A 27,499-nucleotide genomic window follows, 5' to 3' on the forward strand; every position below is an offset into this window, starting at 1 on the left:
ACTCCTTACAGACAAGAGTAGTGGGATTATAGTAACGCCTTACTACCAACACTGCTAGGCTTGCTAATGCTAACGTTAGCAGTACAGCCTTATGCTACTTCCTCTCGCAAGATAAGATAGCGTTACTGTCACTGTGCAAATACAATGAGATGTCTTTGGAGCAAGGCTGTCGACGCCATGTTAAGGATAAAAGTACAAGTAAAATACAATATAAAATCAAAGAAACATACACCAACAGTAAAGAAGAACAAGGATGCGTAAAATACTGGTACCGGAAGCAAATAAACCAATAAAACACAGTCAGAGGAACACTGGAGAGTTCGGAGCAGCTGCGAATGTGCCGCCATCATTGTTCAGAATTCTTCACTTTGCGTTGCTACAGTGGAAGAGTGAAATGGCTGAAGATGGATTAGAGAATTTTCCAAGTGTGCTAAACATTCAGTTGTAAATAAAAACCAGTGTGAGATAAGAACGTCTCCTCGCCATTTCCTTCTATTCTGATTGAATGGGTCGCTTAACGATCGCTGTGAATTCTGGGAGTCTGTGGAACGTCACGTCTGCAGCTCTCGCGTTACTTGCTGCCAGGAAGGAATTCCATTTAAATACTTCAATACATTTTATTTATAACATTTTCTGTTTTTAGGCGTGTCTTCTAAATTTACGGTGCTTCTATTATCTTTCCGCGCTTTTGTCAATATATATCGTGTGTCTGGTCATTTGATTAAAGTGCTTGAAGACTTTGCCACGCGCTGACACTAATCGACCACCATATCTTAGCAACCGCATCATAACAATTCTAATTCCGTTTCGAGTTTTGATTCAAACATTCAAAGCAGCTCAGATTTGCACTTTCCCAGCAAAAGACAAGACGCGAAAGATGTCTGCCTTCATCTACCTGCGGAGAATCGACTGGCTCCTGCCAAATGACGCCGTCAGTGTCCGGATTGCTCCGGAAGACATCCCCGGTTCAGTCAGCCATGGTAAGAACGGCAAAATGATGCCTAGAATATCTCAGCACTCGAAGAATGAAAGTCAGAACAGGCTTGGCTGGTCTTGTTGAATCTTGCAGTCTGTGATAACTATCTTATTTTGGAACTACGTGTCTTAGGATACTAAATAATAAAATGGTTCACCTTTAGCCCAACGGTGATTTGTTACCATGAAGCAGTAAAAATACGGGGCTCTTTTCAGCATGTCTGCTGTACTGCACAATGAAATCCGTAAAATCTGTGGCTGTGATGTGTTTGAACATAACAGGAAAGCGACGTCAAATGGTAAGGTAACAGGTGAACATGTCCCACATTGGCAAAAGCCAGCCAACGGGAGTAACCCCCCTCCTTCTGGGGGTGTGCCTAAATTCTCGTCTGAACGCGCTCATTTATTCACTTGCAGGGTGTTGCCATGAGATGGCGCTTTCTTTACAAAAACACATTTTAGTTGTGGTCACAAGTTCATACACAAGTACAACAAGTATCAACGAGAATCTTTTGGTAGCCATTAGCAAGCTTCTGGCATAATTGATACTTTAAAGTAAACTGAAGCTACAGCCAAAGTTTTTACAACACCGGAGACAAACAGGGCTAGGTACTTGGATAGCGAGCATGCCGGTACATACTAATCCAGCGCTATGATGTCATACAGTAACGAGACAGGAACTGTTTTGAAGCTTGGCATCCTGATCAGGAGTGACAATTTGTTGTTCTAATATTCATTTATTGTTTTGCATTGTTCCTGGAATAATGTGATTGCACATTTTATTCATCGACGTTTAATCCGTTGCATGTTATAAACTGTAAAAAGGCTAGTATTGTGTCTTTTCTTACAGTTGTTTTCAATTGCTAAGACAGGGTAGTATCTAGGGTAACATCTCCACATGCCTGATCCATCCTTGGCATTGCTCTGGAGGAATATCCTGGCATCCAACATTCATTGTTTGATCTTGTGTCAACTGACATAATTTCTTTGTATTATGTGTTTTTTACAATCTGTTTTAGAAAGGGTCTTGATAGTGATTTAGCAAAATGACATGTTTCAGTTTTGACTGTCTTATTAGCAGTTTTTGGGTCAGTATGTAGGTATGTGCAAATTGGCCTCTGAAAATGTAATATTGTGAGTGAGACAGGAATCCATGGCTTTTGAAGCATTTAGTCATTGATTGCATTTTGTATGAAAGCAAAGTGAAATGCTAAACAGTTTAGCCCACATAAGTAAATGTTGTGGTGACTGCATGAAGAGTTTTGAGAAAGCAACTTCAGTATTGCAGTATTTGTCTTAGCAAATGAAAAAAAAACCTGTAAAATTCACACTGCCTTTCCAAACTGATTGGTGTGAAGAGCAGTGACAGACAGTCCAGACTGATGGGCCATTGACAGTATGCAAAGGTCTGGTGACTCCAAAGTCACTTCAAAGTTGTAACACTTTAGTAATCAAACCTCATACAATTTTCTGAATGTCTCATTCACCTTTGTGTAGCCATCCCCTATGTCTGTAAGCTTCAGAACTCAAGCTTAGGCTAGAAATATTTATAATGTGATTTTTTACAATTTGTCAGCACCACTGAAAATAAGTTTTTGAAAAGTGTATGTTTAAAGTAGATTTTAACAAAAAAAAAATATATATATAGAATAATCACATTCTAAATGTTGACAGATTATTGGTGCTGAGTTTGTGCTGAATAAAAGCATTCGTAGCACTTTGGGATAAATGTTTTTTAGACAGGTGAAATATTTAACAGTTTTTCTGAATTGCTGAAATATTAGAAATCGTTTTGGGAACAAAACTGCCGATTGCCAAAAGTCATTTATTGAATCAGTTACTTCTTTGGCAAAACTTTAAACCATGGTCACCTAGTTAGACACAATTTGCAGATCTCAGTCATCCTTTTTGCAAAACTCAAAACACATTCCCATTCATCAAAACACATTTTGCGCTATGGTGAACTTTGATGCAAAATAGAAAACACAGGCCACAGAAGTTAAGCGCAGCCAGCACACAGTAGTCATTTGAACACAATGACTCAAAACTATTCACACACATTTCTAAACATTTGAGGAAGCCAAAGAGTGACTAGAACATAGAATACGTGCCATAGAAGGATAGGAGTTGCATTTTGAAGTCAAGGTACAAATGGGTCACACAGAGGATTCTTTCTGCATCACTCAACAAGGGATAGCATCGCTAGACCCAGCCCTGAGACATGGCGATGAGGCAGGATGAATATTCTTCTGTGACTCTGGCTTGGCAGTTGCACAACATTTTACTGTAATATGCCTCTCGTTTGTTTACTTTTTGGCGTTGTTCTTTACAGTCACTTTTCTGGAGTACTGAGTATGGCAAACGTTACATATTAATTATCAGTCATATGGTAGACGACCATCATTTTTTTTAACTATTATTATAGTCTTACGGTTTCTCATTTACATGTCAACAACAGTTTTGATTGGTACTGTTTTCATTTTTTGCTGTAGAGTGCTATGACTGTTCAGTAGTGTACCTTTACCCAACTGACGAGATGCATGGTCTGAAAACAGTGTTTGCTTTTGAGCAAAGATAATATAGTTTTGAGAAGATTGTTTGATTTTGCAAGACAAGCGTAAGGTTTTGTGAGTTTAGCTTGAATTTTAGAGTTTGTGCTTAGTGGTTTGATTACAGGAGATGAGAGATTTTAGGACATGCGTTTTAGCAATTCAGAAAAACAGTAAAATGTCAAGGCCTGTCAGACTACTTTGAAAGTGGGTGAGAGGCCTCAGACTCCATAGGGTTACAGTAAATACTTGTTATGCTATGTTTCTTTTATGTTCCTCTTTTTGTGTCTGGTACTATGACAAAAAATCCCAGTCTATCTATCTAGTGCTACTTCATTATCCCATTGTCTTTCTGCAATGTTCTCATGTACAGTACTGTCAGCAAAACAGCATGATACTACCACCACCATGCTTGACCGTTGGTTCAGTGTTCTTAGGTTAAGAAAACAACCTCACCTTGATCCCCTGCAAACATATCTCTTTTCATTGTGGCCAAGCAGAGAAGTTTATGACAGATTCACACGTCATCGTGACTGCCCCCAGCCCTCCTGTGAATGTGCAGCCATCAGCAGCCTTTCAGACTGTTAGCCAGAAGGAAAGACAGAACAGACTAAGGAATGCGTCCGTTTTATTCAAGCACAGTACAGAACCATAAGCATTTTTATTTTTCATTTTCCACTCTGTCCACCTTTATTCTCCACAAGCAACCGTATTACTTTGTTTAGGCCTGTAATTATTGTATTGCACACATCTTGGGTCCGCCTTATCTCCAAAAGGTGAAGTAAAATACAAAATTCTAATTTCATCAATAAACTGACTAAAACACATTTTGCTAGTTTTAGGCCATCTTTGCCTCACAACAGAAACAATTTCTTACATTTCTCAGGCCATCTATTGCAGTGTAGTCAGTTTATTAATGAAATTGGAATTTTGTCTAAATATAAGAAAATTATACTTCCTTAGATTTTCATTTTCTGCAGTGGAGTTACAATACCTGATTTCAGGTAAGTCATTTCTGCTTCCATAATCACTGCTCTCCCTGGTGGATGGATAAATCATTGCAAGTACTTTACACACATCATCGTGGGGGATCTCATTATAGCCAAGGTGCCACCCAAGGCCCAGCAGGGACCTGTCATGGACCAGCCAAGGACCAGCCAAGGCCCCATCATGGAAACAGGGGAAAATTCAAGCGGCTACATCTGTAAATTTGGTGCACATGAACCTTTCCAGTGTTGTTTTTCGCTGTTGTTCTGCATATCAGGGAATCTGTGCACTACATGGTGTGTTTTTATAGGTCAAGTTCCCCTGCTGAAATGCAGGCAGCCCAATTCAAGACCAGCGCATAAGTCTCCCAAGCATGTGTTTCCTATATCCGATAAGATGGCAGAATTTCTCTCAATGTGCAATACTGACTGCCAAGTGCGATATCTGTGATGTATGTGATGTACTTTTCTTGTAGAGTGACATAAGGATTCACTTTAATTAAATGTGTGTCCCCTATCTTTATAATCCAAAAGGACGAACCAGTACCAGCAGTGGAGGCCGTCAGAAGAAATGCCGCACTGGGCCACCGGCACCCAGCTCCCAAACCATATCTGGATCTGCTCCCATCCCGTTGGCGACCAGCAGGGCTCAGCAGGGCAGAAGACGCCGTAGAAATACGGCGGGAGGCCGGTCAGGCCGTAGAAAGAAGTGTAAAAAACAGAAGGGGCCATTTACAAAAAATTTGCAGAACCTGCTAACCTTCAGTAACCCCTTTGATTCAATCCAGGTGGGTGACAAGATCCCGTGTGTGGATCTCACCCAGAGTGACGACGAGGTTGCTACCATCCTGTGTCGCACTCCATCAATGTCAGAGCCTGAGCCCTGCTCACCAGCCTTCTCCTCCACTTCCTTCTTATTTCCATCACCAGTCCCATCCTCTTTTGCCTCCTCTCCATCCCCATCTTTTTTTACAGACTCTCCTCCTCCGTCACCATGTGTAGTCTCACCTGTAAGCCCATCTCCACACCCATCTTCACCTCCAGCCACAGTTCATCCCACCCCTCTGTATCAGGTTCCAGCGCAAGCTGCAGCCCCCTCATCTGAGCTGGTTACGGGTCCGACACCCCTACTTATTTCCCCTTCTGTTGTTTTTGAGAAAATGGAAAGATTCAATAAGATGCATAACTTTTATCTATGCAACTATTCTAAAATGACCTATGATGCCAAGTGCCTTGCTCATTACTGGTGTAATCAGTTTTGGAACGATTTTCAGCATGCAGTGTACATCTGCAAGCAGGGGAGGAATCAAAATTCAGGGGGTCACTATTCATATGGTGATAATGAGGGTGCCCAAGCTGAGCTGATGTTTCCTGATGAGGCGCTGGATCAGCTGTGTGCCATCCCCGGGGTCCTGGAGATGGCTGTGGAGATGGGCTATCAGTGTGATGTAAATAGTTTTTCATAGAACCTGTAAATAATTAGGTGAGACATCTCACAAGTACTTAGGATAATATAAGATTAAGGTAGTTTAACCTTATCTTAACTAATCCTAAGATTGTATGATATAAGATTACATAGGATAAGACTAAGAATAGGTTAAGATAAGGTTGTATATAATGTAAGATAACATAGAATAAGATAAGACTAAGATAGGATAAGTTAAGATTAAAGTAAGATAGTATGACATAAGATTACATAGGATAAGATAAGAATAGGTTAAGATAAGACTTCTTATTCTTGTTTTTCTATTAAATAAATATGGATTATTTTGCGTATGGTTTGTGTCTGTGAGGTTATTTAAAATATTGTGAAGTTTGACACAAAATTTGATTAGTTTAAATAATGATTGGTTAAACTGATGTACATGTAGAGAATTGTAGTGGTCTTGCTATTGAATTAAAGGACTCTTCAGATCTCAAGTGCAGTGCAAAAAGTATAGAGGGGTAATTCATTAAATGCTGCACGCACAGGGACATTTTTTTGGTGTTAAATCCAAATTGCATGACCATTCTACTGCAAATACAGGCCTTTAAGTTTAAAGGTGCCATGGAACTCTACTTTGAAAGCTTGTGAAACAGCAAAAAAGTTGTTGTTTCTTTGTTTTCTGCACATGCGTCCACCAACCGGAAGGAGCCAGAGAGTGGCATTAAGAGTCTGCAGCTGTGTATTATTGCAACAGTAGACTAAGCTAATTTCCTAGATCCTTAAATTTGCAAGCACTCATTTGAAGAGACAATGAACCTTTACCATATGTAAACTTAATCACTAGCAGGCTAGTGACTTTCTTGACTTACTTGCATCTTGCCACAGACAGTGATGGGTTATATTAAAATGTCTGTAAGCCTAGTGATAAAGGTCCTTAAAATTACAGAAAACAAATTAAAAAAACGACACATTTTTGTTAATACTTTCAAATGCGTCAGACACATACAGTAAGAATAAAGTATATTCTTACATTTTTGTTCCCGCCCACTAAAATACAAATCAGAAAATGCTCAAAAGCAATTGCACATGTATTCTAAATATATTGAACTGAAATACTGCCTATTTGTGCACAAAAGCAGCTTCTCTGATTGTTCTTTTATTGCAATGTGTGTGTATGCAGAAAATAGCACCGACAGCATTTGGAGAGCTGGATATTGTTGCAGATGTTCGCCCATACATCCACACTAGGGAAACTTAAAATATTATCTTGACAGTTGACAAGATATCTTGACAAGGCACAACTTGAGGAATAATGGAACTCAAAATGGGCTGGGATATCCCTGATCTGTCTGCCAGTTCCTTTTGGTATGTTCTAGGGCTAATTCATCACTCAGTTCTACCAGAATCACTCTTGGCACTCTGAAAGAGCGGATAAGCCACAAATCATCACTGGGAAGATAATCATTGTCATCTCTAAATACTCCCTCCCTTCATATTTGGGCACATACTGTCACGGGTCGCGGTTGAGCGAAGCGGCGATCTTGCGGATCGACAGGCAGGTAGCGGTAGACACGGCGAAATTAGAGCAAACAGGGGTTTATTTAGGATAACGGGGCAGGGAACAGAAGACGCCAACTAACATCAATGACAGACCAGGAAAACTGGGGAGACCAGGACTTAAATGCACAGGACTGATTGAAAGCAAACGGACACAGCTGGGTACGATCCGGGAAACACACGTGGGTAAGCAGGGGGCGTGGTACACAGGTGGAGCGGACGAGCCGGGCATGACACATACAATGTATTCTAACAAATGTTTTATTGCCATCAATTAGGATATCAAATTGTGGACTGTCTTGTCCTCTGGAGAGAGGAGCAGTGTAAGGCATTGTCAAAAGGAGTAAGCTGTGTGAACACTATATCAGGTAGTGAGGATAGTGTAGTATAGTGATCCTGCCCTGTTTCCCTTGTCTAACGTTGCCTTTGGTCAGAAGTATGTAGCTGTTCAAGGAATTGAACACGGGCTATGTGAGTATTCAGGTCTGTTTGTCTACAGAGCTAGTAACAGGATTTTTTGAAGTAGCAATTGTGTTTAACTTGTGATCTGTCGGTGTTTCAGTCATATTAGGGAATGATTTAGTGGGTAGTAGAATTATGCCTGTTGTAGTGCTGTATACGTTCCCTATTATTCCTCCTACCTCTGGGGAAAATGACATTAGTGAGAAGTATTATCCTGCGTGTGTTGTGACTATAGTTCAGGCTAAATGGCAAGATGATGCTGGAGAGGTGATTCTCAGTGAGACATTTTTGAACCCACAATTCTAGGGATTTCTAGGGGTGATAGTCCTCCTGAAAGGGACTATGCATACTATCAGATTGATGTTAATTTGTCTATTTTGTCTGATAGTCTGGTGCAAGCCCAGAAGTCCAATGGTACTCTTTCTAAATATTTTGCCTTACTAGAAAATGAAAATGCAAGGGCTGATAGTTTACCCACTTTCACTTGGTTAATGGGTGTGTTGGTATGACGCTGGAAATCAACCCTGGGTGAGGTGGAACTTAAACAGCTTGTGGTTCCCCATTGCTATCATACATTATGTGTTGGAGTTGCCACAAAAACATTGTTTTTCTGCTCACTTTGGTATTCGGAAGACCTACAACTGAATATGGCAGCATTTATTTTGGCCAGGGCTAAAAAGAGATGTTCCACAATATTATGTCTTGTGACACATTTCAGCGCATTGGGAAACCAAACCAGATGGTCCCATGAACTCCTTTGCATCCTGTACCTGTGGCGGGGGAACCCTTTGATCATATTTTAATTGATTTTGTGGGACCACTGCCAAAAACAAAATCAGGCAACCAGTACCTGTAACCTGTCATGTGCTTGGCAAGTAGGTTTACTGAGTCAAGTAGGTCTTTAATGTCATATGTAACTATACGTAGTTGAGTACAGTACACAGTTAAAAAAGAAACAGCGTTTCTCTTGGACCAAGGCGCTACATAGATTAAAACAAGACTACAGGCTGGTTAATCAGGGACCCTTGGGGTGCAGGGGGCCCGTGGGGCCCCTAGCCCAAAACAATTTGCAACGCTTATCAACAATGTATTTTCGTTTGTCTATTTTAGAGGGCCTACATTCTTTGATCCTCTGCCTACAAGGGCCCCTGACCCTATAGGGAGGGCGTCTGGCTGCCAAGGGCCCTTGAATTGTGGTGGTGGTGCTGGTGCTGGTGGTGGGGGGGGGGCCTCGCAAACATTTTGCCTAGGGGCCACACAACCCATAATCCGTCCCTGTGGTTAATACTTCTCCGCACAAGTGCAACACTCTCGTATCCACTATGCGCATGGATACATGGAAATGTTCATACTGTAGTTCTCCAGTTAAGCCGCGTACTCAGTATATACGCAAAACGTGTTGTTTAGATATTTTTTATAATAATAATAATAATAATAATAATAATTATTATTATTATTATTTATCATTATTATACAAATTATTCTGCCATTCCCTGCATTATTTTGGCATTCCCTGTTTTACAAATTCAGAGAGCCAGCTCACAAGGTCACTTTGGTCGGCTGGCTGGCGACAGATTTTCAATTCGAGACAAATCTGCATACACATTCATGTGTATGTCCCAGTTTTATTACTTTGTAAACAGTCTGTAGACTTTGCAACTACCCCAACATATTTGATTTAGCGAATTTTAGCTTTCTAATGGAATAATGCAGATTTGCTTTAAGATTTGTTGCGTGAGTGTGAGAGTCTGAAAGCATGTCACGCCAGATGCGTGAGAGACGGCAACCCTGATTTCACTTGCGTCCGAAACAAAGTGAAACTTCATCTATGTTATAGGATATATATCGCATATTGTATTTCACTCTTAATATGTGCACACGTATTTGGCATCGCCTGTAATGATCGGTAGGGGGCGTGAAGTGCGCTGCCGGCTGGACCGGCCCTGTTATGGTGACACATAAATATAACTTACATTTATCGTTATATTGGCTTAATGATATGAATGTGCAAAACAGAGTTATGAAAATAGAAGGGCAAAGTTCCATTCGACAGGATGGTCTAAAAGTTTACTCGGGGAAGCATATTTAGACGGACCGGAAATGGTTTTCTCCCCGATTAACTAATCGCATGACATGTTTTGACAGCTGAGTCGCTATGTGATCTAATCAGTACTGTATATCATCTCTGAAAAGAATGTTTTTAAAGGAAAAATTACAAAAGTATCCTCAGATTAGCGATGTTTCACGTCTGTATTAACGTATGTATACAGCTGTATTTACTGGATTGTTTTCTAATGATACTGTCAGCGGATCCTGCAAAGGTACAGTATCATTGGAATATATTTTATGCGTGGTACTAACTGATATAATCCTTTGACATTTTCAGATTTCCGTATAGTTTACATGGTTATGGTTATTGTCAGAAGCTATTCGTACGTAATTAATAGGTAATTAATAAAAGTTACATTTAAAGAAAATAGTTCAGATGCCTGCAGTCTTACGACCATAATATAGCAAATGTTCAGCCATATGATATAGACAGCCTTTATTATTTTTTCATAATCAATCTCTTTTCTGTGCCTGCTGTATTCCTTTAAAATTTTTTTATATTGCCCTTTGATGGGTCAGCGCCCCATCCTGGGTTGTTCCCTGCCTTGCGCCCGTAACCTCAGGAATAGACTCTGGACACCCCGTGACCCTGAATAGGAGAAGTGGTTACAGAAAATGGAAGGATGGATGGATACAATATTTACAGAAATTTATCCATACTCCATAAGTTTGCAAAACGAGTGTACTATTTTGACTTGCGGAAAATGTTCTGATGTCTTGTGACTTGTGGCCACTACTCTGCTCATGCTGTGTCATCTTGGAAATGGATCTGAAGGCGTTTTGAAGCCCAGTTAGCCTACTTAGAACCATTTTTGCTAAGCATGTAATCCCTTCATCTCTTATTAGAATGCAGGAGATATACGATGTAAATGTATTTTCCCCCCATACAAGGATATGCATGGCAAGATCTATAACCAGAATGTCTCACTCAAGGACTGGTAGGAACAGTATCTCCGTATAATTTGGCTTGACAGACCATCTGCAGAATGCATCATTTTGACATTTTGTCTTTATATTGTTTGTATATAAATGTCTTAACAGTGTATATTGTACATTTCCTCAGCAATTGCTTACATGCAGTGAAACCCATGCCTGTGGAAGGAAAAGATGTGGAGGCTTACTGTCTGCACTGCGAATGCAGATACGAGGAGCGGAGTTCTGGGACTATAAAAGTGAGTCCAGCCATCCACCCAGCCATCCATCCATCTATCCACCCATCCTTTCATAGCTGCTTTTTCAGTAGTGTTACAGTGTCCGCCATATCCTAGGAAAAACAGGACAACAGGCATGGTCACCCTGGATTAGACACAAAGCCTTCACAGGACACTCACACACTTTGCCCAGGATAAAGATGCAGATTTACAGGGTGACTGTGCAGTACATGGAGCATCCACACCCTGTACTGTAGGTAACCACCATCATTTACCTGTCCATCCTGGGCCTGCTGCTGCTCTATATGGTCTACCTGACCCTACTGGAGCCCACGCTGAAGAGGCGGCTGTTTGGACACTCGCAGCTCATCCAGAATGATGATGATGATGTTGGGGTGTGTATTGTTTTATCCAGAGCATGTATGTGGATTTTAATAGGCAATTTTGCCATTGTTTGATCGCATTGCAAAGAAGAATCTTTATGTCTGTTTCAGGACCAGCAGCCCTTCTGTAATACGTGTGATGTGCCGTCTCACACCAACGTGCTGAACAAGGTGGAGCACGCACAGCAGCGCTGGTGGAGGCAGGTGCAGGAGCAGAGAAAGTCTGTCTTTGATCAGCACGTGGTGCTTAGCTAAGCCGAACGCATCGTATGATGCAAAGCATTAAAGTAATCACTGCAAATGGCTCCCTGTCACACTCTCATGTCTGTTTTTAAAGCTTCACAGTGGTGAAGATGAGCAAGATCTTTGCCTCAGCGTAATATTGCATTTCTAGTTTTTTGCCTGACACTCCAGGGTTGTGAGCTCAGGTTTGATGAAAAGGTTGCCCCGTTTGTCCACAAATGGTACTGCCAAATGTAGGAGGTGCTTTGACCATTTATATACTTCCATGACTAAGAGTGATGCTTTATCATATATCCTGCCATTGATTCAAAAGTATTGAGACTTTGCAGAAGTAAAGCTTTTCAGTTGCATCAGCATTGTTTAAATTACCTGTGCCTTTCCAGAAAAGTATGTACAGGATTCTTGTTGTGTATAAAAAATTTCAGGACTTTGATAATTAGTTTTAGCTGTTTTCCAAATGCCTTTGTGAATTCTGTATTTTTAATATTTCCTTTTATCAATGTAGTAATCTATTATAAAATAAGTTTATGAAAATATAGACCAACAGTGTGATCCACAAACTGTTGCTTGTTGAATGAAATTGATTAAACAAACTGCATAACCATGTACAGTTTGATTAACTTTAGTATTGACTACTTTCCACTTAACTGGAATCCAGAACAATGAATATGAAAAGTCATACTGGAAAATAGAAAATGCTTACTTTTAAAAGCAGTGAAACACACCAGATCTTTATTTCATTACATAGTAATGTATATAAAAGCTTTTATATGAATTTAATACACTCAGACATATATTATCAAAATATAAAAATCCAATCTTCACTTACATGTTTATGGCTTAAAATTGGCAAAAAAAGAATCTTCTTTGGAATACTCAAAGAACACAAATAAATTCTTTGTTATGACAAAACATACAAGCAGTGAACTAAAGATGAAATGCAAGACGGACACTCTCTCCTGCTTTAATTTGAACTAAATGGGTCTGTTGCGTTGCATCCATAGCGGCAGCAGTAATTTTGTAAGTACCAGGAGACACCAAAATGTGAAAATCCTCCGGTGCGCTCTTTTGCTCCTGGAAAAGAGATTAATATGGCTAAGCATAGGCGCACATGTTACGACAGCATCGACACTTATGACATTAAAGGGCTCATTCCTTACGTTTTTAGTGCAGATAGTCCGGGGTGGCGCAGGATGTTTGCGCGAATGATACCTACAAACATGGTTCACTTCATACTCACTGGGGTCATGAACAGGCACAGACGAGTAGAATTTCTGCCAAATAAAAATTTTAATAAATGCATATTCGAATAAAATTCCGATAAATAGTATTTACGACAGTTACATGTTACCTTGCATTGATAGGTTGTGTTTGCCATAAACTGCAAGACGGTATCAAACGTGTTGTTCAGCTTGCTACATGCGTGTTCATCTACCTGTTGTGGGGTGGAAAAGCAAATGTTTATTATTCATTAGATTATTCACTAAATACTAACATAAGTCTGGCCAGAGAAACGCAAAATTAAGGATATTAAAACCCCCGAAACAAAAGATCTATCAAATTAAATGTTAGAAAAGTGTTTCGCCTTTACCGCCCGATTCCCCGACTGGGTCCGATCCCGGCCATCGCTCCTCGGCTTATCTTCCGGTGGCCTTAGGCGGCCGGAGCAGCTCACACTTCTCCAGTCTACACTGCGTTTCTGTGCCCTCTCCAGCACCTGCAGCCCAAGTCGCGATGAGCGAGCCAGAGACGATTCAGTCCATACTGGCGTCGCCATCAAACCAAGATGCAAAACCGCACAAACTTCCGTCGATTCCGTGCTATCCTACATATAAAGCAAATGACGTCCCTGATGGCATAATTGCTTCCTTCTGTTGCGGCAAATTACTTGCTTTCAATAACGATCTAGTGAATAACAGGTTTCCATAACTGATCGAACGATCCGGTAGAGATACGTGAACTTTAGTAAAGGTGTGGTTTAAGGTCCATGCTTCCGCTTTATTTTCCAAACGCAATTTATTGTTGATTTATTACCTCTTAATAAAACAGTACTTGATCGGGGTCCTTCTTTGTATTAAATGATACTCCAAGCATGTTAGCACTGTCATTTGAGTGATAGGGCATGTTTTACAAAAGCTGACAATTCAATTAAATCATGCGGCGCCGCAATGGTCGCAGGGAAATGTTGTTTAAGTAAGAAACTAAGCTAACATCAAAAATGACATTTCCGCAACGTTAGTAATGTTATATCGCCGTTTCTTTTTGTTTTTAGTTCTGCTAAATAGCTGAAATACTCCAAAATATGTTAGCTAATTCATGTGCAAGATGAAAGAAAGTTTATCCAGGATGCCAAAAGCTTAATTGTTGCGCCGTCTGTTGGCTGCTTGTCCGTGCAGCACAAAAAAACCCAACAATATAGGGCGCAGGGTTAAGCTTAACATCCGAGCTTACTAAAATTGCTAAAACATCACAAACTGACTTAGCTTATGTCGTTAAACATGTCTGGATTTTGACTGCATTTAGCTTAAACGTATTAAAATTCGTTTTCAACAAAACATGTTCACGAAACGTGAATGACGCTGAAAGATCTGCCGTGTTCACGTTCAGTTGTGAATATCTTTATCTGGCCAAATATATTCATATTGAACAGGATCACAGAACCATAAGATTTTTTTAAATTAGGCCGTGTATATGTTACTAGTCATGGAGCGATCGTCATCGTTTCCTGTCCTTTCCCCCGCTCCTGTTTTCAAGCAGCGATCCAAAGAATAATGTTACCGGTTATGATCAGGCACATCTCATATAGGAGCAAGCAAGCTGCATCCAGATATGGATTTCTGAAAAACAAAGAAAGCAAATAATACAAACAGAGGTAGGAAGCTAAAATATATTTCCAGATAACTCAACCGTACTAACTTTAAATGCCAGCGATAATGAACATTCAACTAATTTATGTCATACTTATAAACGTCTGTGTGGGGAAAAACTATTGGATAAAAATAAATAAATATTTTTAATGTTTTGTAATTTAAACGCGATGTAAAGTTCTGTAGAATTTACGAAACGGCTGTTTTGCACGACTGATTACTTCAAGTAACTAATTAAGTAACCAGACCACTCTCAATTCCCAAATAACCCATTTGTTTTTTGTTTTTCTCTTGTATCTTTTTCCTTATTATTATTATTATTTAATTTGTTTATTATGATTACTATTAGTATTATCATTATTCCATTACTGTTGCATTATTGTTTAAAGTGAAATTATACTTTTTTTCTGACTCAATTTCTAAATGTTGGTGCTTGTAACTGACTAATGAAACTAAATCCAAAATACCTGGTCTATTCTTTGAAACGAAGCTGCGTGTTTGCCTTAGTACGGTCCAATAACTTAATGAGATGTAGCGCACAGTATTAGCGATTAAAGAGGGCGCTGTTTAACTTGATATGAGTTCAGTCTGCCTCCTTCAGAAACGGTCTACAGGAGTATAACCATATAATGTACAAGTGACTCATTTAGGGGTACGACTAAACGACATGGGCTATGCTGATGATGGACTCGCGCACATACAATGCTAGTAAGTTGTCCTTTGACAAAATATTTGCCTTGGTTAGTACTTTCAGACATAGGTCTTATCTCGTGTATTTTGAATTGCCTTAATCTCTTCCTCCCAGTAAAAAGATTCATCTGACCTCACAATGCTTCAAAACACTGAGATAAGAACAAGCCTGCAAGAAACTCAGACTGTAGGGGTGTTTCTCAATTCTTTTCAAGACCCCCTCCTGCTCGTCTCCATCCATCCATCCATCCATCCATCCATCCATCCATCCATCCATCCATCCATCCATCCATCCATCCATTTTCCATAACCACTTGTACCATGCAGGGTCATGGGGGTCCGGAGCCTATCCTGGAAACCACAAGCCCAAGGCAGGGAATAACTCATCCCAGGGCACACACACCATTCACATGCACATTCACACATGTGGACAATTTGGCAGCTCCACATAATACAACCGAATAGAACATAATATTCTGTACATATCAAAGTTTATATGAAAGTCAATTTCACTGCTGTGTCAAGGAAGAGCTATGCACTGTCTGCAGAGTCTGACTTACTGATTCAGTTTTCACAAGTACAGTTTTGTGCCTGTTGATGTAAACATGTTATGCTTATAAAGAATGCTGTTACTCCCCTCTTTCAGGGTTACTATAGTTTAAAAAAATCTTTAGTTTTTGTTTTTATTTAGTTTTTGCATTTTCAATTTTACTTTTGTTTCAGTCAGCTTTAAGAGTGCATACGAGTTTCTGTTTTGTTTTTGTTTTCTGAAAATAACTAGTTTACTTTAGATTAAAGCCTAGATTAAGGCAGACAACTGAAGAGAGAAGGAAAAAGTGTTTGTCTGTCCAGTCATTCACCCGTCTTCGAACTCTTTATTGTCAGCATAGCAGCTCAAAATGTCTAGTATAATATTAAATATTATAAAATAAGTTTAAAATATCAAATAATATTATCTTCCAAGCCATCCATTGCTAGTGAACTTTAATACAATTCCAAAATACAATTGTCATCATCAGTATAATTCATATACCGAAAACAGCTTTAATACATCAGTTTCAAAAACACTGTCATGTATGTATGAATAGGACTGCCTACTACCAGATGTTCAGGTGAAAATCAGTTAGTGAGAAACATTCAAACGGCAGTTTGTAAGGCTGTGTGTTGTGTGTTTTAACGTAGACAACAGGTGTAATAAATGAATAAAATTCCAACAGTGGACCATCCCACAGTACGAAGTAACAGGTGTTCACTAAGAGACAGTTTGTTGGTATTTTTGATGATATTTGGCATTCAAAATCTTTGTCTACAAAAGCTCAGAGTGTGTGCGTGTGTGTGGATTATGTTTATGTTACATTGTGGGAACCAAATGTTCCCCCAATTCTGATAAAGACCTGATATTTTAACGTTGTGGGGAGCATTTTTAATTTTCATTAAATATTTTTTTCTATGACTGCAATCAAAAAGCAAAAATACCATAAGGCTCATATTTTGTTTGGTTACTTATGATTAAGGTTAGGGCTGGGTAGGGGTTAAGGTCGTTGCGTTGGCATTAGAGTTTTCCCCGTAGAAATGAATGGAGAGTCCCCACAGAGATATAATTACAAACCTGTGTGTGTGAGAGTGTTTAAGTGGCAAGGAGGTAGATGTCAATCTTCAGTAGTCAGTTCACTTCCTGTTAATCTTGAGGAAAAGAAATGCTCTAGAAAAGTCATGGCCTTGTTTCCAAACTAGATGAGAATAGTCCACACACACAGAATTTATGCCCCACAAAAGCTTGGCAGGCTGTCCCACTTACTATATCTAAAATCTGATGCCACTGGGGCCAGTGTGGACAGACAGCTGTCCCATCAGATCATCTGTGCAATGTTAATTATAGCTAATGAGCTATGTCTGTTTTTGACATACATGCATATACATCTTCCATAGAAAAACACAAAATGCTGGGTGTGTGCCGAGTTGCTAAAGTGAAGAAAATATTTAAGTTGTCTGAGAAGAAAGGAGGTAACCTGGTCTTCTGCATCAGTTCAGCAGAGGTTAACACCATGAAACACGGTACATGGAACTAATCACACTTTAATATGTAGAGTGAAAGGTCTTTTATTGCCGATGTCGAGGGAAATACCATACTGTATATTATTCACCTGACAGGGACTTCAGTATGTTGAAGATACGGATCTCTTAAGAATGAGTGAATAAATGTATTCTTTCCTGATGTCAGTGGTAGTTCTTGTTTGTAGTCATAATTGTGCAAGAGGCGTGTTATGTGGGTCGACGTTCTGATTTAGTGTCAGTCAAAATGGACCATGAAAAATGGCTAGAACAGGTACAGGTCAAATAATCAGGCAGTGAAATGTGTCCCTAAATCCCTTCTTAATTAATGTGGGTGTTTAAGTGACATATGCAGGTCGTCCAAGGGAGCCCTTTCCCTGGGAATAGAAATTGTGATGTGGCAATGACAGGCCCACAGTGGGTGGCATTATCATGTCTGGTATAACCCCGTGTGACAGGCAACATATGGTAACTGCATACATCTCTATAGATTTACATTTAGCTGGTGTAGCACAGTGTTGACATGTTGACCTACTGGAAAGTAGCCTTATACAGGGCTGCATTCCTCATTGTTATGTACTTGAGCTCTTTGCATACAGTATAAGGCTTATGACTGTATGCCTTCTCTGGGCATGTTTTAGTACTGGATTTTATTTTTTTTTCCTTTTTTCCCCTTTTTTCTTCCTTTTTTCTCTTTTTTTGTGTTTTTTTTTTACTGGATTTTTAATGTAAAACGATTTACTTCTGAAAGCCACTGACCTTTACCTACCTTCAAGTCCCCTAAGATTTTCAGGGAATGGTCTGACTGATATAGTATGCTTAGGACATAGTAGAATGGATTATTATATTATTAGATTAGGATTATTAGTGAAACGGTGTGTTTTTTATATATGTTTTTGTACAAAAAGTGATGGGAGTAGTGCTGTATGTAAAATAAAGGTCTTTGCTATATCTTTAATTCTGTTGCATGTATTCAGGGGGTGGTTTTTGTTTTAGTCTAGATATGGTCAATTAAATTTTAAGGCTTTTAAAAAGTATAGACAAATCAGATGCTGTCGGCATAACAACAGTGTAATTAGTAGATGGCCCCGTAACCTCCTTCCCCCAATTAATTCCCCCACAAGCTCTGTCTCTAGCCCCCCTGCACTAGGCTTGGGTGGGGGCCGTCCCACATTATAGTGTGTTATATATGCCATTTTAAAAAGCAACACTATCCCAGCACCTTGGTGTTCGGGAGGCCGAGCCACAATAGAATTTACTGAATGCAAATATTATAGTAAACTGAAATTATTGGTGCACTGATATGTAAATTTTGGCCCAATTTTTGTCTAATATTGCTCATACCAAGTTGGGGGGGGTTACTGGCAGTGATACCTGCTAGTGATGATTATTAGTAGAATGACATTACATAATTTTTTATTGAATGGGAAATTGAAGATCTATCTGCGGGCCTTAAACAGGATTTAAAGAGGCGGGAGAAAAGGAGAGCCCCCCCCCCCCCCCCCCCCTAGAAAATATGTGCCTACCACTGTTTCCAACTTTGTGTGACTTGTCTTAATGTAAATTCACCAGAGCTGCAGCTGTTCTTTCATGTGCCACCACACAGGCACATGAAAGAACAGGGTTAAGTGATACGCTGGGTTACGTGACAGTTTCGCTAGTTAGTTACTGGACTGCCACTGAGAAAGTTTGCTGAGTAGGGGGGCTGGCAATAAAAAAAAGAAGTTTGAAAAACCTCATAGTTTAACATTTTGTTTACGAGATGGCTACTGCAGGCTCCCTTTCCACACCATGTATTCACATAGTGCTGTTGCATTCAATTTGGGGTGGATTGTCTGGAAATTAATTCAGGTCTAGATTTTTATTCATAAAATGTTTATGTGAAGTGGTAATAATCAAAGAACAAACAGAGTTATAAGAGCAAACTGAGTTAACCTGTTCACAAGGTCAAATGTCTATACAATTATAGTCGCCCCTTCCCTTTGTCTGCAATAAGCAGAATTGGCTCGGAATTGTTCCAAATCTTAACCCTTACAATATATTAGCAAAAGAGAGGGTCTTCCGCCCAGCTGGAAATATCTCCTGCCATCGTGCTTCACTGAAGCCAGATCATGTGAACAGCCTAGTTTTTCTTGCAAAAAATCTTTAAGTTGCACTTTTGATATCAGTGGACTGAAACTGAGCAGTTGACTCTAAAATGTATAGTTGAGGTAAAAAAAGAAATCAAGTTTAGTGTTTTTGAATCTCAGTATAATTTGTCTGTTCATTTAAAAAATATATTTGTACAAGTTCAGTAGGGTGGGTCAAAAAATTATGTATGATAAATGTCTTGTGCAGTTTTCTTGTCCAATCTTGTACAATTTTAAAATTTAGTACTGCCTCATTGCGGTCAAAACTTTTCAATTCAACATGCAAACGTGCAAAAATAACTGAAATAAAGTCTCATGTATTAATTGTATTTGTATACAAACAGCTGAATATACCATTAATTATTGCAACAAGGACATTATTCAATATTCATCAATTTCAAAGTGGACATTTTTTATTTTCTCACATAAATGAAAACATCTGAAGTGTCCAAAACTGCATTAAAGTTAGTTGCCGAAACAATAATAAATTAACAAATAGAAGTTGGGCAACTCCGTATAAACTCATTGTACTGCTGTTAATCAGTTCTCATTTTACTCCATACACTAATCAGTCACTGGAATTGTTCAAGAAACGTCGACTTGTTAGCGTTCGGGAATCTCTTGCGATGGGCCTCTACGACTTGATATAAATACTGTTTTTCTTCTTCATGCCTCGTCATGGACAAGTTGAAATTGCTAGCCAGGGCAATGGCTCGTTCAGCAGAATCATTCACCACCTTCAGAGATTTCGCAATCTTTTTAGCGTCTTGAAACGAATCCTGGTCCGGCCAGCTATCAACGTCATGCGAGAGAAAGTCAGTGTTCAGTTTAAGTACCAAGAAATGAGATGCTGGTCCTATGAAATAGTCAAGAGTTTTACCGCTGAAGTCATCATTAAATGGCTGCGGATCTGATTCAAAGATACGTGCAGCCATTCGCTGCTTCACTTCTGCAGGAACCAAATCTGAGAACAAGCTAAGTGGGGCTAGTTCTTGACCCAAGTACCAGAGGAGGCGTCGCATAGCTGAATTAGCAGCATCTGAAACAGGTTTATTTACTGAATTGTACTTTATCAAACTCTGAATGAAGTTCAAGTCAATTGCAGGTGTGTCGCATGAGTATGAAGAAGTTATCCATGCCTTGACATAAATCAGTGTTACAAAGATTGCAAATTCCAAGCAGGCTGAACTCTCGTGCTTGGTTAGTCGAAGCTGACTTTGGAAAAGATTTCTCTTTAATACATAAAGTAATTTATTCATCCATCATGTATGATGAAATGCCCCTGGAGCACTGAAACGAACACCTCTCGGTGGTGTTTCCCCTTGAACGATAACCGTCAATTCCAACAGTTCTCTGTTATCTTCTCTGGGAAGACTCTCACTTGTCAATACACTGGCACTGAATGATACTGCATCACGTTTTAGATCTGCCAGATTGTCAGTTTGTCTAGCATCACTGCAAGCCATGAAATGAGACTGATCAATGTTTGGCCATTCTTCCTGTAAACATCGAAATAGCGGCACACTGGGACCTGATGAAACACCAAACAGCTTTTTGAATACCCTTGCTGCACACTACTTCGAGCACATGATGCTTGCATGCCAACCGTAACAAATATTTGCCCAACTTATGTTCCAACAAAACACAAGCTCCATTGAAATGTCCAGTTTTGGATGCTGTTGTGTCAAAGGACATATAATTTATATTTTGTCTTTTGCTGCGATTTGCTATTCTTTGCCAGATAAAAAATGTGATAAGTAAAATATATGCCACCATTTGGCAACAGCAGCAAGTGACATACATGCCAGTTTTAGCAGTAAAAAAAGGATTTTTTATTATAAATGATGACTGTGAGGCAGTACTAAACGAAATTCAACATGCCTAATATTTTACACAATAATTCCTCTAACCAAAAATCGACATGCCCTTGAACTTCTTGATCACAAGTTTTTTGGTAATGAATTGTGACGCCCTAATGAACACATATAGTACCAGTCAAAAGTTTGGACACACCTACCCATATAAAGGTTTATTTGTACTATTTTGGACATTTTAGAATACTTATATCGATTACAATACTATAAAAAAAAAACCATATATGAAATTATGCACCAACCCAAAAAGTATTACAAAAAAATGGGAGGGGGGGGGGCTCTGTGATTTGGGTACTTTCTGCTCTACAGCAGTTTCACGAGGTGCCCCGCCGGGATGATTTTCTAGCTGTTCTGAAGGAGGTCCCACATTTATGCTGAACACTAATTGGCCACTTTTTCTTCCCTCTTAGGTCAAACTCCTACAAGACCATATGTACCGGGTTTAGGTCAGGCGGCCTGATCATGTGATGTAACAGTATCAATCTCCTTTGTAGGCGGCTTGTCGTGCTCAAACTTTTCACTGGTGCTGTATAAACACAGACTTAATTGACTGCTTGAGCAGTTACCGTATTTTTGCCTGGTTGCATCTGTCTTTGACAGAATTTGTAACAATGCAGATAACACTGAACCAGAATCTTCATTACAACATGACCAAGGATGGTGGAAATTTTTGTTAGAACGGCTAACAATTAGGGCATAATGCTGACAGATTAGATATACAGGACACAAGATACACAAGAGAGAGGAGTATATGTGAGGTATGTAATAAATCCAGTGATTAGTACAAACTGTGAGGAATTCATTCTTAGTTAATGTTGTTTTTACCTTTTATACCTACTTTCATGTCTTCTGAATTCAAGGTTTTCTTCTAGTGCTCAGTGTTCACCAGAACAAAGGATTCACTGTACATCCATTTATCATCCATAACTACTTATCTAGTCATGGTGAGCCTGCAGCTCATTCCAGGAATCACAGGGGACGAGGCCAGGGAACTCCCTGGATGGGACACCACAGAGTGCTCCTGTCCTGTGATGTGGCTCCAGTTTCCTTGGACTTCACATGACCATGCAGAGCAATTAACAGTGCTAATCACTCCCACAGCATGGCTGCCCATAGCAACAAAGATCGGGGGCTGAAGGCCTCCTGTGGGCCTCATCAATGTAAACCCATCAAGAGTCAGGAAAACTGGTGAAAGGTGACCCATCTGAGTAAATGTCCTTTTCTCATCACTCTGGAGGCCAGGTTTTGTGCCCCTTTTGTCTCCTCTTAACTCCTCTAACTCCCCCCCCCTTTCAAGACTTGCTGATATTGAGCCACAGAAATGCTGATTCAGTTTGGGAGTCATTTTTAAAATGAAGTTACTGCCCACTCCCCTGTGACTTTTCATCTCTGTTCTTGCATGCCAATACATTGGAATTTTGAATGTTCCCCGACAAAAACATAAAATAATTTTGTGGTATTTATGACTGATGCAACTACAGTTTGCACACTGACCATTAGGATCATTTATCACTCTGTTATGTGCCTCATGCTGTATTGCAAACTCATATCAAGATAGCAGTTGTCAGGCCTCTTTTGTGACTGACCCATATGGCTAATTGGCATTCAGGTAAATGACAGGTAAACTGTGTGTAATTGTAATTTAGTCACATCAAAGTCCTTTTGCATGTGATGTTTCAGTAATGATCCTCTGCCCCCCCAACCCTAACCCTAACCACCCCCCCGTGTCTTAAATAAGAATACATGACATATCAAAACTGTTAAAATATACCTGAAATATCTATATTTGTACTGCATAGTACTGCATTTGCATCTTCTTCTAAGCAGTAGACATATGTTTTGTTTTTTTCACTCAAGGGAGAGGGTAATCTGGCCACAACTCGTATCTAAATAAAGCATATTTTCAGAAATCCAGCCTGCTACCAGTCTGCTGACTCACCTTGCTTTGTATGCACTTGTCTTTTGATATAATTTGTTCCCCAGTGCACTTTTGCTAAATACAGCTATTACAAATTTTCACTGTGAAAAACAGTAAATCATGGCTTGTTTCCTATGCTTGTGGGCTGTGCAGGAAACATTCATTTTAAAGGGCTATAAAGAATAGGAACATATGCAGGACTATAAGGATAGGATCTGCGAACTATCCTGTAAATGTGTTGATTTTTATTGGATATTTGGTTATATTTTAATTTTTCAGAAGTTGCAGACACACACATAATAGTACAGTACTGTGCAAGTCTTACGATTTAAAGAAAATGATGTTTAAATGATCTTCATCTTTGTGTAAAATTATAATAGTAAATCAGCTTAGCCATTTCAAAACCTCTCCTAAAATCACTCAGTATTTCCACCAACCATCCAATGAACTCATATATTTTTTGACTTGATCACTATCCCACCATGTTTGGCTGTTCAATGCTGCATTGAGTTATTCACCTATTAAGTTAATTAATCATTTCTGCTGGTGGTGAAATTTAATAAATGAAATACAAGGAATGATTGAGGTCCCCCTGAAGAGAGGTTTGGAAACCTTACAGCTAGTTCACCTAGCTGTCCAACAAGACATCTTTTTGGAGAACAGAAGAAATTCTTCTTGATTTTTTTATGTGTTACTCTTAATTCGCATGTGTTCTAATGCTCAATTGTGTTTTTTGTTCTGAGCAAACATACATTTTGAACCCAGAGAAATAACCTTAAACATTTTCTTTGACACAAATTCCACAGCAAATGCTACACAGTTACAACATGTTCTATTTATAATAGAAATACACAAATATATATATTCATTAATGCTATTTACAGATACATGCTGGTATCACATTGCCCTCACCTAAGGGGTCAGCCAACCCCAGAGACCCCAAGACCCACCAAAAAGTCCTGCAGATGCACTGGAGGCCAGCGTCATTGCAGTGCCTGGTGTGCTACACTCCCCAGTCTCCCAGACATACAGTAAATTACTCTCCTGGTGTGTCCTTGTCCACAGCTCAGATTGGGATCAGATTGGGCCAGGTAGAGATATGGGGCTGGACGATCTTGGTTGATACTGGACCACAGAGATGCTGAATCAATTTTAGGATAATTTTTAAAATGAAGTTGCTGTCCTTTACCCTTTGACTTTTTATCGTTGTTCTTATACAATGATGATGTCATTGAGACTTCCCTCAACATTGGCTGCCTCACCACCTGCAGCCAGCCCTTGACTCGAGCCAACATTGGGTCATTTGCCTGCTCCACTCTCAGCCAATGGTGCTGGGCCTCAATATATCGACCCCCTGGAGGGTCTCTGGCCAGCAACCCGGTGGGGGGAAGTGAGGTTGCCACGAAGCTGGAAGCGCCATCCACAGAGGTGCAGGTGGAAATGGCAGCAGGCCTGAACGACCACCAGGAGCTTGTGGCAGCTCATGCATTATTTTCTGTTGGGGTAGCTGGGCGTCTGGTTCAATATGCCACCATCCTCTCCCCTGAGGCCCTGCCTGTGACAATACTGCGCCAAGGCCCTTGTTACTAGTGTCCGTGTCAACAATGAAGGGGAGTGCTGGATTGGGGTACTGCGGCCCTGTGGCCTAGGTGAGTGCAGTCCTCAGGCGGCTCACTTAATGGGGGCATGGCATGGGGCTGGGGGCTTGTTAGTGGACAGAGATTTTTTCATGGCACTTAGAGTGTTGTAGTTGCAGCTTTGTGGCGGGAGGCATGGCGTTGGCACCTTGGCCCTTTCTGCCAACACCAAACCACTTTGGCGCTCACAGCTGAAGGTGCTGGCAGAGTCGTTGCAGTCTCAGCACCTTGATGAAGGTGTGAAGATCCTGCTCTTCCAGGCTGGCAGGAGAAAACATTCTTTAGCCTGAACTAGCAGCAGCACAGACGTGAAAGCCAAAAGTTTACACAATATTCACATTCAGTACTCACATTCACTACTCACATTCAGTACTCACATTCACTACTCACATTCAGTACTCACATTCACTACTCACATTCAGTACTCACACAGCTACATACTCATGAAAAGACTCGAATGCCATGGCAGACATTACATATTAACAAAATTTACTATTAAGAACAGACCCAGCTGGCATTTTAACAACACGGGGGAATTAATGTAGGCCTATCAGTATCAGTGTGGTAACCTGCTAACGTCCTACTACATGCGCTTTCAGGCATCTCTCTATCAGTGTATATTATTTACTATGGACCTTGGACATAAATACAATTGGATGTTACTCTATAGGGTGTATGTCGACAGGTACCTGTATTTTTAACATATATGTAACATTATTAGGAAAGAAGGATTTGAGTGAAACAAGTTTTATTAAACTTAATCAGGGACTGGAAATAAGATAATAATTGATACTTTATTGATCCCTGTAGGGAAATTGTTTTTGCACCTCCCACAACTTGCTCTTTTTCATAGAGTAAGTTGTCTGCGAGGGGCTGCAACCCATAGTGGGGCCCAGGGAGTTAAGGGCCTTGCTCAAGGACCCACGGGCTGAGGCTGGGTTTGAACCCGCGACCTTCTAATTACAAGCACATAGGCTGAGCCTACAGAGCCACACGCTGCCCCTAAAAGTGCAGGTGCGTTGGCCGGGAATTAAGGATCAAATGAGAAGGCTGGAATAGGGGCAGAACCGGGCTGACAGGAGTGACGTTAATGATATGGACTAACGAGGGACAAGAAGTATCAGATGCTGCCCATTAGGGTCATGTGAAGTGGTCTTATGATCAAAATGTAATAAAATGACAGATACATAATAATGGTGAGTATAATAATAATAATAATAATAACAACAACAACAATAATAATAATAATAATAATTATTATTATTATTGTTATTGGGCAGCATGGATGTGTCATATGTGTGTGGAGTTTGCATGTTCTCCCCATGTCATCGTGGGGTTTCCTCCGGGTACTCCGGTTTCCCCCCACAGTCCAAAAACATGCTGAGGCTAATTGGACTTCCTAAATTGCCCGTAGGAATGCATGTGAGAGTGAATGGTGTGTGAGTGTGCCCTGCGATGGGCTGGCCCCCCATCCTGGGTTGTTCCCTGCCTCGTGCCCATTGCTTCCGGGATAGGCTCCGGATCCCCCGCGACCCAGTAAGACAAGCGGTTTGGAAAATGGATGGATGGATTATTATTATTATTATGCACCATTTAATGATTTAAAATGCAGGGATGTCTTTATGAATGTTGTTGAAGGCGTTATGTCAATTCAGTGAAGAGATCTTGTTAAAATTTCAAACTCAGGGACTGGAAATGCATTAACCGTATTTTAAATTAAATTTGCATAAATTTGCATTAAAAAATTGCATATTGGTAACTACATAATTAGTCTACATATTACGTACTACATATTTTCGTATTTCTAATTAAAGTTACTTTTTTTCTGAGGTCACAGCGTTCATGCGTTATGTGACAGCGATGCAAAAGCAAAGGGTGACGGGGGTGGGGGTCGGACAGCGCAGCTCCCTGGACTCTTTCCATCTTTCAGCCTTTACTTACTGCTGCGGAGAATACGGAGTACCGCTTTTTATGCTGTCACATTGCGCGACTGGATACAGTACAAGAGCGCGTTTTGCTTTAATCTACTCCAAGTATAGTTGGACTTTACTCTTGTCTGTGGGAAATACAAAAATAAGAATGGTGTGGAAAAAGAAATGTGGCTTTAAGGTAATGTTTGAAATGCTGTTCATTTGTTGCAAGCTGGAATGCCGAAAACACTGTACAGCAAGCTAAGATCATTTTCGATGTTTTTTTTTTGGATATTACATTTTTATCAAGTGTGTACTTATTTTCCGTGTTGACCTTTACTGTAGCTACTTCATATAATGCTGTAATAATTTGTGCATTTATTAACTGTTCGCGACATAAATAACTGGAATAATCCATACAATTAACACACGAAACGGTTGTTTTTAGTACCATGACGACAGATGACTGATAAAGAAAAGCATACTTTCACTATATGTTTTAGTTAGACTAACTATATGTGAATTAATTGTTGGAATTAACTTCGCATTAACGTTATTATGAGGATAGAGACTACCTGAAC

General features: G+C 39.9%; 3 protein-coding genes across 6 annotated transcripts in view; 2 read left to right on the forward strand and 1 right to left on the reverse strand.

Annotated features, from left to right (window-relative positions):
- The first annotated feature begins 7,255 nt into the window (after positions 1–7,255).
- Positions 7,256–12,447, forward strand: LOC125751910 (transmembrane protein 9B-like). Of its 3 annotated transcripts, none has more exons than XM_049031333.1 (4): positions 7,256–7,964; positions 11,128–11,236; positions 11,473–11,610; positions 11,710–12,447. In XM_049031333.1, the coding sequence occupies exons 2-4, from the start codon at positions 11,153–11,155 to the stop codon at positions 11,851–11,853; spliced, it is 366 nt and encodes a 121-aa protein (XP_048887290.1). In that variant the 5' UTR covers positions 7,256–7,964; positions 11,128–11,152; the 3' UTR covers positions 11,854–12,447. The 3 variants fall into 3 exon arrangements, with proteins under 3 accessions (XP_048887290.1, XP_048887289.1, XP_048887288.1); XM_049031332.1 differs by lacking the exon at positions 7,256–7,964 and adding an exon at positions 9,496–10,276; XM_049031331.1 differs by lacking the exon at positions 7,256–7,964 and having other exon boundaries at positions 9,496–11,236.
- A 109-nt stretch (positions 12,448–12,556) lies between these two features.
- On the reverse strand, positions 12,557–13,971 carry akip1 (A kinase (PRKA) interacting protein 1). The gene is made up of 4 exons (XM_049031329.1): positions 13,433–13,971; positions 13,193–13,276; positions 13,002–13,115; positions 12,557–12,915 (listed from the first exon to the last, which is right to left on the reverse strand). The coding sequence occupies exons 1-4, from the start codon at positions 13,616–13,618 to the stop codon at positions 12,769–12,771; spliced, it is 531 nt and encodes a 176-aa protein (XP_048887286.1). The 5' UTR covers positions 13,619–13,971; the 3' UTR covers positions 12,557–12,768.
- A 578-nt stretch (positions 13,972–14,549) lies between these two features.
- Positions 14,550–27,499, forward strand: part of LOC125751898 (DENN domain-containing protein 2B-like) — a 58,919-nt gene continuing 45,969 nt past the window's right edge. The window contains exon 1 of one of the 2 annotated variants that reach the window (XM_049031307.1): positions 14,550–14,713. The gene's annotated coding sequence lies outside the window, so the exon portion shown is untranslated. Of the gene's footprint in view, positions 14,714–26,950; positions 27,118–27,499 lie in introns of those variants that run through there. The other variant, XM_049031305.1, reaches the window with a different exon arrangement.

Source organism: Brienomyrus brachyistius, chromosome 11, assembly GCF_023856365.1.
Source record: "Brienomyrus brachyistius isolate T26 chromosome 11, BBRACH_0.4, whole genome shotgun sequence".
NCBI classification, from domain to species: Eukaryota; Metazoa; Chordata; class Actinopteri; order Osteoglossiformes; family Mormyridae; genus Brienomyrus; species Brienomyrus brachyistius.